We start from the raw sequence: 16,635 nt of genomic DNA on the forward strand, positions 1-16,635 counted from the left end.
ATTACAGGTGTGAGCTACCATGCCCAGCCAGGAAACAGGTGTCGTTGTATCAAATTCTTTTACTAAGAGGGCAAAAGAAAATCCTAACTCCTTAAAGTAGACACTGTCAGTTACTTCCCCAAATTTATTTCCTGCCTTCCTCTCTCCATTCTTGCTGGCTGTCAGAGTCCTGAGTTGTTTGGGTGCTCAGGGGTAAATCTTGTCCAGCCTGAACCACGCCTATATTTCCATTCTTTTGGCCAGAGATTGATTTAGGGAGGTATCCGTGATGCATTCTTGGGACTGAGATTAGCAGGGAAGTCTGAGGAAATTTTCTTTTCTCTCAAGAAAAGGATAAACAAGGGGAAACATCCCCTTTCCTGGTGATCCAGGATCACCTGGCTGCATGGGGTGACAGTGTCTGGAGCTGAGACACACAACGTGGGCTCAGCAGCGGCACCGGTCAGAGAGGATGAGCTAAGGAAGGTACAAGAGCAAAACAGAAAAACCAGACTTTGTGATGACCTTCTTGGCCGCTGAAGTGACCGATACTGGACTTGCAACATTTTTGTTCTGTGAGATAATAAACCCTGTTATGTCTCAGTCATTTTACTTGGCATTTCTGTTGCTTATTGCTGAAAGTTTCTTGCTGTACTCTTCCATTTGCTATTCCTCACTTTCTTCCTAGGTAAATTCTGGAGGTGGGACCATTGGTAGGAAGAGTAAAGCAATTACAAACCAGGGGACCAAGGAAACCAGGAGGAATCAATAACTAACTAACCAAGTATTATTTATTATTTATAATTCATGCCTCACCTGCTTAAACCTTTAGAAGAGGTTCACATCACAGCCTTACTTTTGTAATGGAGGAAAAAAGAAAAACCATGACAACAGTTGATCATTAAGGTGGGAAAATAACTTTTTCTTTTTCTTTTTTTAAAGAGACAGGATCCTGCTTTGTCATCCAGGCTGGAGTGCGGTAGTGCAATCACAGCTCACTGCAATCTCCTGGCCTCAAGGAATCCTCCCGCCTCAGCCTCCCAAGTAGCTGGGACTACAGGCACCCACTGGCTAAGTTGTTTTTTTTTTTTTGAGACGGAGTCTTGCGCTCTTGCCCAGGCTGGAGTGCAGTGGCCGGATCTCAGCTCACTGCAAGTTCCGCCTCCCAGGTTAACGCCATTCTCCTGCCTCAGCCTCCCGAGTAGCTGGGACTACAGGCGCCCGCCACCATGCCCAGCTAATTTTTGGTATTTTTAGTAGAGACGGGGTTTCACCGTGTTAACCAGGATGATGTTGATCTCCTGACCTCATGATCCACCCGCCTCGGCCTCCCAAAGTGCTGGGATTACATGCGTGAGCCACTGCGCCCGGCCCCCACTGGCTAATTTTTTAAATTTTTTGTAGACAGAGTCTTGCTATGTTGCCTAGGCTGGTTTCAAACTCCTAGCGATCCTTCTGCCTTGGCCTCCCGAAGTGCTGTGATTACAAATGTGAGCCATCATGCCCAGCCCCTGAACGTATTTTTCATAAAAGTAAAAATATGCACATAAAATAGTCACAAAGGAGAAGTGGGCATCTGGCCTCACGTAAGTTTTGGCTGCTGCGGCCCATAGCCGTGTCAGTCAACAGAGGACATTTATACGAGCGCTCATAGAGCGGAGAAGAGGTTTTTGGTGAACAAGAAGGAATTGCTCCCAAAGTACCTTAGGAGAGTGATGACAAGCAGGAAGTAAAATTAAAAAGGAAACTTACTCCGGGCACTTGGAGTAGCACCTGCCTTCATGGAGGAAGAGAGGGAGGCCCAGCTGCATCCGGCACTTGTTGCAAAGATCGGCTCCAGAGCAGACGGCACAGGCCTCCGAACAGTTCTCGCAGCTCCTGCTCCTTACGGAAGGCCATGTGCCTTGGGGACAGGAGGAAACACAGGCCTGAGCCAGAAGATATGCACCTAGAAATCCAGGGAAGATAGGAATAGTCATCATGTGTGTTTTTACGCAGAGACATGGCTTTTTTAACCTTTCCAAAGACCAAAGTATCCAGGCACTTATTTCAGGCTTACCAAAATATTCACTAGTGATGCTAAGTCCTCCAGGATGAGTTACATTTCTAGAAGGCAATTGACAGCAAGAGGCTTTTGCCCTGTTTTTTTCCTTTCCCGCGGATATTAGGTAGAGGTCATGACGGGGCTTCCCTTTGCCCAGCTGCTCAGTCTTGTTAACACCCTGTCTATGTCTTCCCCGTGTAAGGCAGCTGTACATGCACAACTTGATAGAGTCTATTAATACTCTGCTTCCCCAAAGCTCATCTTGTTAGGACACTAACATAGTTGCAACTGTTTCTTTTTTGAGAAGGAGTCTTGCTGTCTCTCCCAGGCTTCAGTGCACTGGTGGGACCTTGGCTCACTGCAAACTCCGCCCCCTGGATTTAAGCGATTCTCCTACTTCAGCCTCCCGAGCAGCTGGGACTACAGGTGTGCACCACCACACATGGCTAATTTTTGTATTTTTAGTAGAGACGGGGTTTCACCATGTTGAACAGGCAGGACTCGAACTCCTGACCTCAGGTAATCTGCCTGCCTCAGCCTCCTAAAGTGCTGGGATTACAGGCTCGGCACAGAGTTACAACTCTTCCACCCAACTCTCCCTTTAACAGAGGATCCATCTATTTTTTAATCGAACAACAGATACTCATTAAAAAAACCAATTTTCCGGCCGGGCGCAGTGGCTCAAGGCTGTAATCCCAGCACTTTGGGAGGCCGAGACGGGCGGATCACGAGGTCAGGAGATCGAGACCATCCTGGCTAACACGGTGAAACCCCGTCTCTACTAAAAAATACAAAAAACTAGCCGGGCATGGTGGCGGCGCCTGTAGTCCCAGCTACTCGGGAGGCTGAGGCAGGAGAATGGCGTAAACCCGGGAGGCGGAGCTTGCAGTGAGCTGAGATCCGGCTACTGCACTCCAGCCCGGGTGACAGAGCCAGACTCCGTCTCAAAAAAAACAACAACAACAACAACAAAAAAAAACAATTTTCAAAATCACTCTCAAACCCAAAATTCCAACAAAATGCTTTAGCTTTTTGAGTGTAACCTTTTATATTTTTTATGATTATAATCGTGGCTTGTCTATTGTAAATTTTTCTGCTTTTGCATCATATTCCACTATTAACATTGTACATTCCAACACGGACTTTATAATGATCATGTAAACATTATTATTATTATTATTATTATTATTTTTTTTTTTTTGAGGCAGCGTCTTGCTCTGTCATCCAGGTTGAAGTGCACACTGCAACCTCTGCCTCCCAGGTTCAAGTGATCTCATGTCTCAGCCTCCTGAGTAGCCTGGGATTACAGGCATGTGCCAACACATGTGGCTAATTTTTGTATTTTTATTAGAGACGGGGTTTTGCCATGTTGGCCAGGCTGGTTTCCAACTCCTGGCCTCAAGTGATCCTCTAACTTCAGCCTCTCAAAGTGTGGGATTACAGGCATGAACCATCATACCCAGCCCACTTAAACATTCTTTATGTCAGTGTACCATTTAAGTAAAATATTCCCCTAATTCAGGGAAGGTATGTTATTTGTGATTTTTGTTTCTATAGATGAAGCAATTGGTAAGTTATCAAGCTGTTATGTTGCTGCTCTTATTTCTTTCTCCCTCCCTCTTCATCATGCCTTTAGATCAAGAAACTTTTTTTTTTTTTTTTTTGAGATAGGGTCTTGCTCTGTTACCCAGGCTGGAGTGCAGTGGCATGATCATGGTTCACTGCAGCCTTGACCTCCTGAGACCAAGCAATGCTTTCATTTCAGCCTCCCAAGTAGCTGGAACTACAAGGACATGCCACCATGCCCAGCTATTTTAAAAATTTTTATAGAGATGGGGTCTTACTATGTTGCCCAGGCTGATCTCAAACTCCTAGGCTCAAGCAATCCTCCCGCCTCAGCCTCTCAAAATGTTGGGATTACAGGTGTGAACCACTGCACCCGACCACTTCTTTGTATTGTCCTTTGAAAACCAGTTTTTATCATTGGTCAATGTTTGGGTCCTTGTGTGTCTCCCAAGTAGCCACTGTCATAGGAACATGTGATGGGAGTAAACCAAGGTGTTACAGACCTCCTTACACAAAGATGCCACTACACATGAGTTTCAATGACTTGGCTTGACTGCTGCCATCTCCTGTCACACAACACACTAACCTTTGGGACATGAAGTGCACAGAGTTGCAGATCCATTGCAGGTTTTACAAGAAGAATGACAAGGCTGGGATTGTCTCAAAGTATCTGTATGAGAAAGAAACAACAGTTCAGGCTTCTCCTTTGAATAGGCACATAGGATTCCAGCGCTGAAAAAGATCTCACGGGTAACCTAGTCCCTTTTCCTGCCCCAAATGGAATCCTTTTGATTGTACATGAGCTGATTGTTGGCACTGGCTCATTGCCATTGTGTAGACTTCATTTATTTTTTTTTCTCTTACTCCTTCATTTGCATTTGAATATCAAGACTTCATTGGCAATTGATTATCAAGAAAGATACCACACGAACGTGTGGTACCAAAAGGAATGTGGTATCTTATAAGATAGCCTCAAATACTGTGGGGATATCTGAACTAACAAATGATTACTTCTTTTGTGTGTTAAAAATGGGATTGTGAGTTTGTGTTTGTGTGTATGCATTTGTGAATGAGTTTATGAGTCAAAGGTAATCACTTCTATTGCCAAGATTGTTGGATGACCTTTTCTTTTCTTGTCTTTTTTTTTTTTTTTTTTTTTTTTTTTTTGAGATAGAGCCTTGCTCTGTAGCCCAGGCTGGAGTGTAGTGGTATGATCTTGGCTCACTGCCATCTCCGCCTCCCGGGCTCAAGCGATTCTCCGGCCAAGTAGCTGGGATTACAGGTGCGCACCACCACGCCCGGCTAATTTTTGTATTTTTAGTAGAGACAGGGTTTTGCCATGTTGACCAGGCCAGACTCGAACTCCTGACCTCAGGTGATCCACCCACCTCAGCCTCCCAAAGTGTTGGGATTACAGGCGTGAGCCACCGTGCCCAGCCAGATGACCATTTCTCTTCACTCCAAGATGATAATTGAGAATTCATTGTACCTCTCGTGGAGGAACTTCTTTTCTTTTTTCTGTTTTTGTTCTTCGAAAATCAGATTTTATTATTGGTCAAAGTTTGGGTCACTGTTTTCTTCAGAGTAGCTACTGTGCTATGCAACCTAAATTTATCTCATCTTAAATTTGTCCCGAATCATTGTTAAACATCGAAATTTTCCCCTACTCACGAGCTTTCTGGTTGGTCGGGCTATAAGTAGGCCATCCCAGGTTAATACACCATTCACCAGGGAAACACTGGAAGTGTTCCCTTCTCCATTTCCCTCCAACAGCATTTGATGGGCAGGCTTTCCCAGGAGGTCACCTCAGCAACTCCATGGGACAGTTTCAAAAGACAGAATAGCTTCAAGACTTCACTCAATCAATACACACTGAGACCTTGACTAGAGCTCAGGGATTGCTCAGAAATCAGCATGGCTTACATAGGGAAAAATTAGAAAACGAAGTTCTAGCTCAGAATGTGGGATTTCAATGACCCTGACCCTCAACCAATGTTGACATCTCACCATTTCCCTTCATTTCCTCCTCCTTCCCTTTCTCCTTTCCTTCCTCTCCTGCCTTTCATCTTCTTTCTTCTCATCCTAAGAGTCAGAGCCGGGTATAGATGGCTCTCTAGTCACACCTGCCTTCAGATCCCAGCTGTGCCGCCGAAGGGAAGGGTAACCATGGATACAGTAATTAAACTCTCAGAGTCCTGCTTTCCTTGTCTCTAAAATGAGAGAAAATAATTCTGCCCTTAAAGGATTGTTGTGAAGACTAAATGAGATAATGTGTGTTAAGTGCTTAACAGTGGCACAGTAAATGGTAGTTCCTCCTGCTTCCTGTTGTCTCTCTCCCGTCACCATTCCACTCCATTTCTGAGGCTTGTTTTACTCCCCTCTTCTTTCCCTCTGGTTTCATACCTGAGTGGCACTGCTTGGCTTCTACAATATCATGGATACAAAGCTGATGAGCCTTGCCATAGAGGAAACTAGATTCAAATACAGATGGTAGAAAGATACGTACATAGATGGATAGGATGGATAGATACAGATATGGGGATAGATGCAGATACAGGTGGAGATGGAGATGGAGATGTAAATGATTAGGCTGCCATGCAGGGTAGTTGGTTTTCTCCTAGTTTGGAGAGAAAAATTTACCCTGGTTTTCTTTGATTGTTTGAGACAGAGTCTCACTTCATCGCCCAGGCTGGAGCACAGTGGCGCGATCTTGGCTCACTGCAACCTTTGCCTCCCAGGTCCAAGCGATTCTCCGGTCTCAGCCTCCCAAGTAGCTGGGATTACAGGCGCCTGCCACCAACCCTGGCTAATTTTTGTATTTTTAGTAGAGATGGGGTTTCACCATGTTGCCCAGGCTGGTCTCGAACTCCTGACCTCAGGTGATCCACCCGCCTTGGTCTCCCAAAGTGCTGGGATTACAGGTGTGAGCCACTGCAGCCAGCCCCCTGGTTTTCCAATATACTAATTAAAGCTGATGACTGACTGGTGTACTCTCTCTGGAGCATCTGTTAAGGGCTGAATTTAGCCCTGTGCAGAGCCACAGGATTGTCACAAATGTGTTCCTCATGCCTCTCAAAGTAACCGATTCTGTCCCCGAAGGCCTTTTAAACCTGCAATATCACTCAGCCCCAAAGAGATGGCAGCCGAAAGGCGAGCAACAATCCTGTTGCTACTATCAGTCAGATGTTCACTGAATGGCTGAGAGCAGTTGTGCAAAGAGTAATAAGACAACAATATTAATCAGAGAGTGAACACCTTGCAAATCTTCAATGTTCTACATCCAGGCTTCAGGCTGATTTTCCTTTGATGTTATCATGTATATACTAAAATATATTTATAAAGACATGAGTTTTCATTAATTTTCTCATATTTGTATACATTTTAATATCTATATCTACACATATGCACATATTTATAATTACATGTATCTCACATTCTGGCAATTTGGTATTTTACTGCATACACCTGGTGTAAAATTCTATAATGTCAGCCAAGCAAGGTGGCTTATGTCTGTAATCCCAGCAATTTTGGAGGCCAAGGTGGGAGGATCGCTTGAAGCCAAGAGTTTGAGACCAGCCTGGACAATACAGGGAAACCTTGTCTCTTAAAAAATAATAACAAATAAAAATAAAATAAAATTCTGTAATGTCTCCATATGTCCACCAGAGGGAGATCTGTACAAGCAGTTAACTTAGCAATTAGGCCTGGGCATGGGATAAAGTCCTCCCCAGCAAGAGTTCTTTGTCATAAAAGATTAGGGACTTAATCTCAATAAGTAAATTTTAACTGTGATCATAGTTTCTCTTTTTCCCACTCCGGAAATTCTAGACTGGACAGGACCACAAAAAAAAAAAAAAAGAAAGAAAGAAAGAAAGAACCCCTTTGATCCAGAAAGTGCAGTATCCATTCTTCAGAAATGACTGTAGCTAAACTATATAAAGCAAGGGGTTCATTTATTCTACTTATTTTTTATTTAATACATAATCTGCACATGGTACACAATGGAGAAAAGGCATGTACTGTGATGTCTCCCTCCTAATCCCTTCTCCACCCTTTTTCGTACAAACTGTATCTATTCACATGGTTTATCACCTTGCCTGTAAACAAACAATATATTTGGAGATTTTTCTTTATCAGTACAGAAAGAACCTCTTCCTTTTGGTGGCTCCATCGTATTCTATTGTATGAATACATTGACTTTATTTCTCTCGTCTCCTACTGGTAACCACTTAGTTTTTTCCAGTCTTTGTGATTTCAAACAATGCCGCAGGGACTGGGAAGGCAGAGGTGCTTCCTCAGCCTATTAAAGTTCTGTGAGGACAGATGCTCTTCTTAATAGCCTCTGCCAGGCATGAGCATTTAGCATGTCACGCATGTCCTTATCTGTTACAGAAATCTCCACTGCTGAGCTTCTCACAGTCTTCCCTCTGAGTGACCGCTCATAGGTTGTGTTTATGGCCCCCTCCTCTCTCCATCTTTTTCTAATGACCTCTGCATCTCTGCACCCCATTTGCATCTGGCCTCCCAGCTTCTTGGGGTGATTTTTCCACGGAGACCGTCTCCAGAGACAGTCTCTGCCGCTGTGACTGTCGCCTCCCTATTTCCCTGTTACCTCTTTTGATTTGAACTTTCCACCTTCGTCGCTCTTGCAGCAGGCTCTTCACCACAGATAGGTTTGCAATGGGCACAGCTTCTTTTTCATTAAAAAAAAAAAGTGTTTAGTTTTTTTAATGCAAAAAGGATAAAGAAGATAAACTTCACCTATAATCCCACCACCCAGAAATGTCTGTTGTCTATACTGTGGTACCTGGATGTCTCATCTTCATATCGAGTGTGTGAGTATAATTACATCTATGTATAGATGTGTGATCATTTATAGCTTCCGTATACATAAGACTGACCTTGAGGCCGGGCGCGGTGGCTCAAGCCTGTAATCCCAGCACTTTGGGAGGCCGAGGCGGGCGGATCACGAGGTCAGGAGATCGAGACCATCCTGGCTAACCCGGTGAAACCCCGTCTCTACTAAAAAATACAAAAAACTAGCCGGGCGAGGTGGCGGCGCCTGTAGTCCCAGCTACTCGGGAGGCTGAGGCAGGAGAATGGCGTAAACCCGGGAGGCGGAGCTTGCAGTGAGCTGAGATCTGGCCACTGCACTCCAGCCTGGGCGACAGAGCGAGACTCCGTCTCAAAAAAAAAAAAAAAAAAAAAAAAAAGACTGACCTTGAACACTGTATTTAACACTATAAATCTCGTAGGCATTTTCTCTTGTCATTAACATTCCTTGTAAACATTATTATTATTATTTTTTATTTTATTTTTTTAAGAGGAGTCTTGTTCTGTTTCCCAGGCCAGAGTGCGGTGGCACCATCTCAGCTTGTTGCAACCTCTGGCTCCCAGGTTCAAGCGATTCTCCTGCCTCAGCCTCCCAAGTAGCTGGGACTACAGGCGAGCACCACCATGCCTGGCTAATTTTTTGTATTTTTGGTAGAGATGGGGTTTCACCATGTTGGCCAGGTTGGTCTTGAACTCCTGGCATGTAGTGATCTGCCCACCTTTGCCTCCCAAAGTGCTGGGATTACAGGCGTGAGCCACCACGCATGGCCCCCAGAATTGCTTTCTTTCGTGACCCAGGGAATGCTGCTTTCAAAGCAAACTAGTGTTTCAAGTGTTAAAACTGGCCTGAGTCAAAGAGTTAGGGAGTAGATTAGACTTTATTGTGTCATATGTGTCCTGAGAGCTTTATATGCATTTTCTCATTTAATTCTTAAAATGACTTTGTGTGAGGCAGTTTCATGTTTTCACTTTACAGACAAGGACACTGAGGCTCAGAGAGGATGAGTAACTCACTCAAGGTTACACAGCTAGCAAATCACAGAGCCAGGATTTGAATTAATGTGTGCTGCGCTCTAAAGTCTGCATCTGCTAGAGGGTGTAGACGTAGGCTTTTGAATTTTTCAGTAATAAATTTGAATTCTAAAGTAATTTGATAGAAGCCAAAGTAATGGTGTGCTGGTAAGACAGGCCTCTAGAAAGTGAAAAACCCAAAACCTGATTTGTAGTGTTTCCAATTTCTGTGGTGTAAATACTCCCACCATAGCCAATTTCAAGCTGTCAATGGTTTCACAATCCACTTAGAGAACTCCTGAGTATGTAACGATCTGTGCAAGTTGATACAGATGCTTCCTTCATCCTACTGGCCAAACAGTTGATTACTTACCCAGTGCCATGTGTTTTTTTGCACTCTGTGTTCTGGTAGGTTAAATAAATAAAAATAGTGCACTCATTTCTAAGTGAGGCAGCTGCACACATCTACAAAGTCCTTCTAAAAATCAGATTTCCGTGGCATCTTTGAAGTTTTCTAAAGTTCAGTGACTATTAGGCAACATATCTTCCCACTACTGAGGTGGATTTTTTTTTTTTCCCCCACATGTGTGTGGCTTTCAGTGTTTGTGACTAACTCTGGGATTCCAGTCTTTCCCCAAGGATAAGAATTAAGATCAAGAGACAGGCTAGTGATAAATTGTTAGGATGTGGTCAAAGACACAAAGCTAATTCACCATGTCTGTGTTCTGTAGATTAGACTATCACCAGAATATGTAATTAGAGCCTGTTATAACATGGATTTAATCAATGATGGAAATATGAGGTAAGAGAAATGTGCAGAAATTACTCCTAGGACTTTCCAGCACTACCAGGGGAAACCACTTAAGAAAATCCAAATGGTTTAACAGTAACAGAGGAAACTCTTTCCATTCCCAACAATGGCTTCAGGAAACCAGCTGAAGCCATCATCTTCCTTCAAAGCCCGTGGTCTGCCATACCTGAACCTTTCCACCAAGGTTGTGTGATGCTTGAGTCACTGCTGAGGCCGTTTGCAGCCTGTTGAATATTATATTGTTTTGTTGTTGTTTTTTGACAGAGTCTCTCTCTGTTGCCCAGGCTGGAGTGCCCTGGCACAATCTCAGCTCACTGCAACCTGAGAATCACTCCCAGGTTCAAGTGATTCTCGCACCTCAGCCTCCCGAGTAGCTGGGATTACAGGCACCCACCACCGTGCCCGGCTAATTTTTTTTGCATTTTTAGTAGAGATGGGGTTTTGCCATGTTGGCCAGGTTGGTCTTGAATTCCTGACCTCAAGAGATCTGCCTGCCTCGGCCTCCCAAAGTGCTGGGATTATAGTCGTGAGCCACCATGTCTGGCCTTGAATATTGGTTTTATTCCTGCCATTTAGGGACACTAAATAATTGTCACAATATACATCCCCAGACAGAGGGTCTGGGGATGATCTATACATTTGTGCAGTGACTTTTGGTGGCTGAAAAAACAGAGAGTCGAGCGCCATCTTTGACGACTTAGTCTTGGCTGGAGGATTTGTCAGGCACTGTCTGATAGGTGGAGGAATCTGCATCCTTGGACTAGGTGGGAGGTATTCCCACTTTGCCGGTAGTTGGCAAAGAATGATGGCTCTCTCACTATAGTTAGTCATTCTCATCCTGATTAGCCACCTTATTAAAAGAGGAGTTCAGGGAACTCTAGCGGGGCTTTTATTTCAAGGGTGTTTTCGCAGCCTATGCTGATAGATGCTTCTGGGTTGTAGTCTTCAGATGCAAACAGGATCTTACTGTTTCCACTGGGGAGCAGCATGGGTGAAGGAATGGATTGAAGTGTACGTCATCTTACCTCTCCTACCTGAATCTGAATCTGTGTTTGAAAAACAAGATAAAACAAAACCCAAAACAGAACAGAAAAACGTTCTAGTAATACCTAGACAGCTATATCCTCTCAAAAACACTCTGTACTTTGCCTGGGTTTCCTCTGATTTGACCCAGGATGACTGCAGTCTGCTTTCCATCATCTTAAAGGTGTGGCTAATTAGTGTTTGCTCTCTGGAACCCTCTACTCTCCTATTACACTCTCGATCCTGTTTTTTAAGAAAAAGAAGTCAGGAGAAGGTTGTAGGCATTGGCTCAAATACTCCCAGGACTTTATGGAATGCGTTTCCCATTTACTCTCCATTTCAGTGCTTACACTATGCTGGGGGAAGCTGAGCTATGGCTTTACCGTGCTTAGTGAATAAATGGCTATTTCTCTGCATTAATGGTCTGCATGTCTTATTTCATAGGAATGAGAAAGTACAGCTCTGTCGTTGATTTGATTGTTTTTGTCCAGCCATGAGAAACACTCCCATCTCTGTCCCCAATCCCCTGTTAGTGAAAAAATCCCCAAATACACTAATTCCTCCCTCTCTTCAGAAACATTACATTGCAATAGTAGAAAATGCGGAGGGGTGGGTGTGGTGCTTCGACAAAAGGGAACCACTGAAGCCTGGTTTCTGCTTGCAAAATGCGTAGTCCAGTTGAAGGGACGTGGAGTCATTCGGGGAATCAAGCCTGCTCTAACTCTTGGCTCCCTGGACCGTGTCATCATCTGGACGCCAGATAAAATACAGATGTTCAGCGAGAAACACAGCACCAGACCATTTTCCTTTTGGCGTGCGCTGCCTCTTAAATGCCTGAATGCCAGACAAACTCATTTTCAGCATTTTGCTTCAGCTATAACTCACAGAAGATATCCCAATCTGGATTGAATCATCTTCTCAGCTATGTCTCTGAAATAGGGCCCACGTTCTCTGTGGCCTTTGGCTGCCGGGTTTTTCACGGTCTCTGAGCTGCTCTTCCTTGAAGTCACATGTGTAAAACTGCTGTAGTAGACAGCAGCCATGGACATGCCTCCTCTCCAGCCCAGCATAAACCACAGACCTGTCACTCCCTCGAGCCCATAGCACACTCCTCCTGTACAGCCGTCTCTCTGGCTGCCATTGCCTTTGCACCAAATTGACCCTTTAAACCAATTCTTGCCTTGAAATCAAATGAAGAGCAGCTCCTGTTTTTGCGACTGTCTCTGCATAGAACAGGAGTCAGATTTTTCCAGCAGGAAGAGGATTTTGTTTTGTAACAACCTCGGACGTGGAGGGGTCACTGAAAGTTTGTGATTACCTTGCAAGGAAGCCTGTAACTGAGGCTCAGGTGTGAGGAGGCGTGTTGTAAAGACGCAGGGAGGAATGTGCACCTGCAGGGCTTTGCTGTTGGATTCCAAGCTCCCACACCTGTCTCCTCTCCTCCCTCCTCAAGAAGCTTCATGCTTTCCCTGTCTGCAACTGGGAAGAGTAACTTTTAAAGGCAAGCTTGAATCCTGGTGAGCTCTAATAACGCAGCCATAGAGACCATCTGTTTTTAGCATAAATTCTAATATGTTCGAGCAGTCCTTCCTTGTCTAATTGGAAAAGCCTACCCTACAGGTAAAATTTTCCTTTACTATAAAAAGGACATGTAATAAGGACATAGGACCTGCCTGTGATGGAAGTGACTCCGAAATTTCGGAGAAAAATGATCCCGGGGTCATTTCCCTCCGTGACTCTCTTCAGTTGCTTCTGGGTCTGCTTCACCCAGGTAGAAACTCAAGCGAGTGGACCAATCATAAATTGCCCTTTGGGCTCTCTCTGCTGGCTGAACACCAACGTCAGCTTCCTACCTACTCCTGCTACAAGCATCAGAGAGACTCAGGAATGACCCCAAGTTGATTCTCACTCCAAACTCTTGTTTTTCTGCACAGCCTTTCTCTCCTGGATAGTTCAAAAAACCAGAGTTATAGAAGGAAGGAAGCAGAGTAGGCAGCTAGACCCCTGAGATCTCTTTTTAGGAGGCACATACCATTCCAGAATTTGCCCTCCTCCTGGGTCTGGGTGACACGCACGCACACCCCACGCAGCGGCTGCAGTCCTTCCCAGCAGCTGCTGCACTCGTCATGACCAGGGCCTGTGCAGGTTTCGCACTCTTGGTGGCAGGGCTCACAATCTCCCATTTCTTGGTCACCATAGAATCCAGGGCCACATTTCTTCACACAACTGCCACCTATGTGAGAACACAGAGAGAAAACATGAAGGCTTTGGTAATCTCTGCAAGGCCAAGTTCTAAAGAGGCTGGAGGAAATTTTAGGGACATGTTTCTTTGCATTTGTTTTTATTGTTATTTTTGAGATGGAGTATCTCTCTGTTGCCCAGGCTAGAGCGCAGTGGCACGATCTTGGCTCACTGCATCCTCCACCTCCCCTATTCAAGCCATTCTCCTGCCTCAGCCTCCTGAGTAGCCAGGACTACGGGTGTGTGTCACCACACATGGCTAATTTATACATTTTCAGTAGAGATGGGGTTTCACCATGTTGGCCAGGCCACTCTGTCCAGGCTTTTCATTTGTTTTTAAAGAAACCAAGATGGCTTGAGCTTATTTCAACCAAGAAATGTGTTTTAATAAATCCAGACTGGGCAAGGTGGCCCATGCTTATAATCCCAGCACTTTGGGAGTTTGAGGTTGGCAGATCACCTGAGGTCAGGTGTTCGAGACCAGCCTGGCCAACAGAGGGTGCAGTGACCTGAGATTGCACCACTGCACTCCAACCTGGGTGACAAGAGCGAGACTCCATCTAAAAAAAAAAAAAAAAAAACCCAACACTTTACCTAAGTCCTCTTTCAACTGGAAATTTACATTGGCCATTAAAGGGTTAAGAGCATTGAATACAGAATCCTTGAGGCCTTGAAAAACTACAAATAAAATAAATCTCTGTGTAGAGAAACACTGAAGAACATTGTGGGCTGTCTTTCTCATTCTTTCTCCCCCAAACACTCAAGTGCATTGGGCTATTATCTCTTCAGCTGCAAGATTCACACTGTATTTCTTTCCTAACTATCCATTTCCATTAGTCAGTGACCAAAACCTAAGGCAAGGGATCTTGTTAAATTCTTACAGTGCACAGGGATATATGAGATGGATTAAGTCTCAAGACAAGGGTCAGAGCTCTCAATATGCCAGGTGACTTCAATGCCAAAACATTTATCTTCAGCTACCCACTCTCTATCTCCATCCAATTCAGCCTTGTTTCCATCAGCTTGGAGATATGTGAAATTAATTAGTGGAACAGGACCCATGCTTCAGTAATAAAAGCAGAAGGAAGTGGTTCAGCTAATGTTTATTTCTAAACCAAATTAAAATTTCTCCTTGGGCCAGAGGTGCCCGCACACACAGACTCTGAAACCAATCACATGTGTGCTCCTGTGGCCCCAACTGGATGGAGCTCCAGTGCCTGGTTCTCACCTTGGATGGTACCATTTTCTAACTTACCCAAGAGAAAGAAGCCCTCTTCACACCAGTAACACCCATTCTGGTCACAGCTGCCACAATTACTGTCACATGCCTTGCATTCCAGTTCCTCACTGTAGGTCTTCTCAGGACAGGTTTTATAACAATGCTGATCAAACCTAGAGGAAGAAGACATCATTTCTTTCATGACATATGTTAATGTATTACTCTTCACCACCATAATTTAATCTGCTTATATATATCTATGCAGAGATTTTTGTTTTGTTTTGTTTTGTTTGAGATGGAGTTTTGCTCTTGTTGCCCAGGTTGGAGTGCAGTGGTTGATCTCGGCTCCCTGCAACCTTGGTCTCCCGGGTTTAAGTGATTCTCTTGCCTCAGCCTCCCGAGTAGCTGGGATTACAGGTGCACACCACCATGCCTGGTTAATTTTTGTATTTTTTTTCTAGAGAGGGGGTTTTGCCATGTTGGCCAGTCTGGTCTCAAACTCCTGACTTCAAGTGATCTGCCCAGCTCTGCCTCCCAAAGTGTTGGAATTACAGGCGTGAGCCACCACGCCCAGCCCATCCAGCATTTTCAGCAGGAGTGAGTAATTGAATTTCAGGTTTGGTCTGTTGTGCCCCCGTCAACCCAAGTCACTAACCACCTCCTTCTGGACCTCCAAGGACTCTTTATCAGGGCAGCTGGGAGAAGGTTGGGGAGAAGGAAGGGGGTACTGACACTTATTTCTAGAGTACTGATTATGTGTCAAGTATTAGCTCATCTAAAACTCCACAAATCTCGTGTAGTTGATATCATGTATCTTTAATTTCTAGATAAGGGAACTGGAGCTCTAGGTTAAGCGCTTAAAATCACACAGCTAGCTAATGGTGGGACTGGGATTTTAACCAAAGTCTGTGTGAAAAGGTTGCTTGTGTGATTTGTCACATAGCAACTGGCACCGAGGCCTGAAATAGCTTGGTGTCAAGCCCAAGCAGCTTACTAAAATGTCTGTAACCAGATTATTAACAATAGTAGCGAAGCAGCTTAGCTTTTATTTATAAATATTTTTATGTATGTTATCTGTTATTCTCATGATACAGTAAAAATGTTGTAATTCAGACTCCACTGAATTGCAGGCTTACCTGAAGGGGGAGTGGACTGAAATCGACCCCTGCCTTTGATGAATTTCAAAGCATCAGCATGATATCAGGGGAAACCTTTGCATATCTTCTGTAACAACCTCTTTTTTTTTTTTTTTTTTTTTGAGACTAAGTCTCTCTGTCACTGTAGCTGGAGTGCAGTGGTGTGATCTTGGCTCACTGCAACCTCCTCCACCTCCTGGGTTCAAGCGATTCTCCTGCCTCGGCCTCCTGAGTAGCTGGGATTACACATGCGCACCACCATACTCAGCTAATTTTTGTATTTTTAGTAGAGATGGGGTTTCCCCATGTTGGCTAGGCTGGTCCCAAACTCCTGGCCCCAGGTGATCCACCCACCTCGGCCTCCCAAAGTGTTGGGATTACAGACGTGAGCCAACATGCCTGGCAACAACCTCTGTTGTATAGCATTTCACTAGCCGTATTCAAAATTGCTAAATGTTTTCAAAGATTAGATATGTTTGTTTCTTGAAATAAATATCTCATATTGTACCCTTGGTGATATTGGAGCATGTTCTTTCAGGGTATTTGTTTTTCAGAGGGTTTTATGAAACATGCTCATTAGCGAGTTAGTGGTGAGCTGGAGAGGCGGCCAGGTTTGGCTCCAAAGTTTAACAGAGGGTGTTTAACAAAGTTTAACAGAGCCTGGCCAACATGGCGAAATGCTGTCTCTACTAAAAATACAAAAACTAGCTGGGCGTGGTGGCGGGCGCCTGTAATCCCAGCTACTAGGGAGGCTGAGGCACAAGAATTGCTT

At 44.5% G+C, this 16,635-nt stretch overlaps 1 protein-coding gene across 3 annotated transcripts in view; it reads right to left on the reverse strand.

Annotated features, from left to right (window-relative positions):
- The window catches only part of PCSK5 (proprotein convertase subtilisin/kexin type 5), a 462,318-nt gene that overhangs the window by 44,980 nt on the left and 400,703 nt on the right, over window positions 1-16,635 (reverse strand). For 2 of the 3 annotated variants that reach the window (XM_037998500.2, XM_007969533.3), the window contains 5 exons: window positions 14,764-14,900; window positions 13,300-13,500; window positions 8,202-8,282; window positions 4,176-4,259; window positions 1,732-1,927 (listed from right to left, as the gene is read on the reverse strand). In XM_037998500.2, coding sequence (XP_037854428.2) covers window positions 1,732-1,927; window positions 4,176-4,259; window positions 8,202-8,282; window positions 13,300-13,500; window positions 14,764-14,900 — 699 coding nt within the window. The remainder of the gene's footprint in view (window positions 1-1,731; window positions 1,928-4,175; window positions 4,260-8,201; window positions 8,283-13,299; window positions 13,501-14,763; window positions 14,901-16,635) is intronic. The other variant, XM_007969534.3, reaches the window with a different exon arrangement.

The sequence above is a fragment of the Chlorocebus sabaeus genome, chromosome 12, assembly GCF_047675955.1.
Source record: "Chlorocebus sabaeus isolate Y175 chromosome 12, mChlSab1.0.hap1, whole genome shotgun sequence".
NCBI lineage: Eukaryota > Metazoa > Chordata > Mammalia > Primates > Cercopithecidae > Chlorocebus > Chlorocebus sabaeus.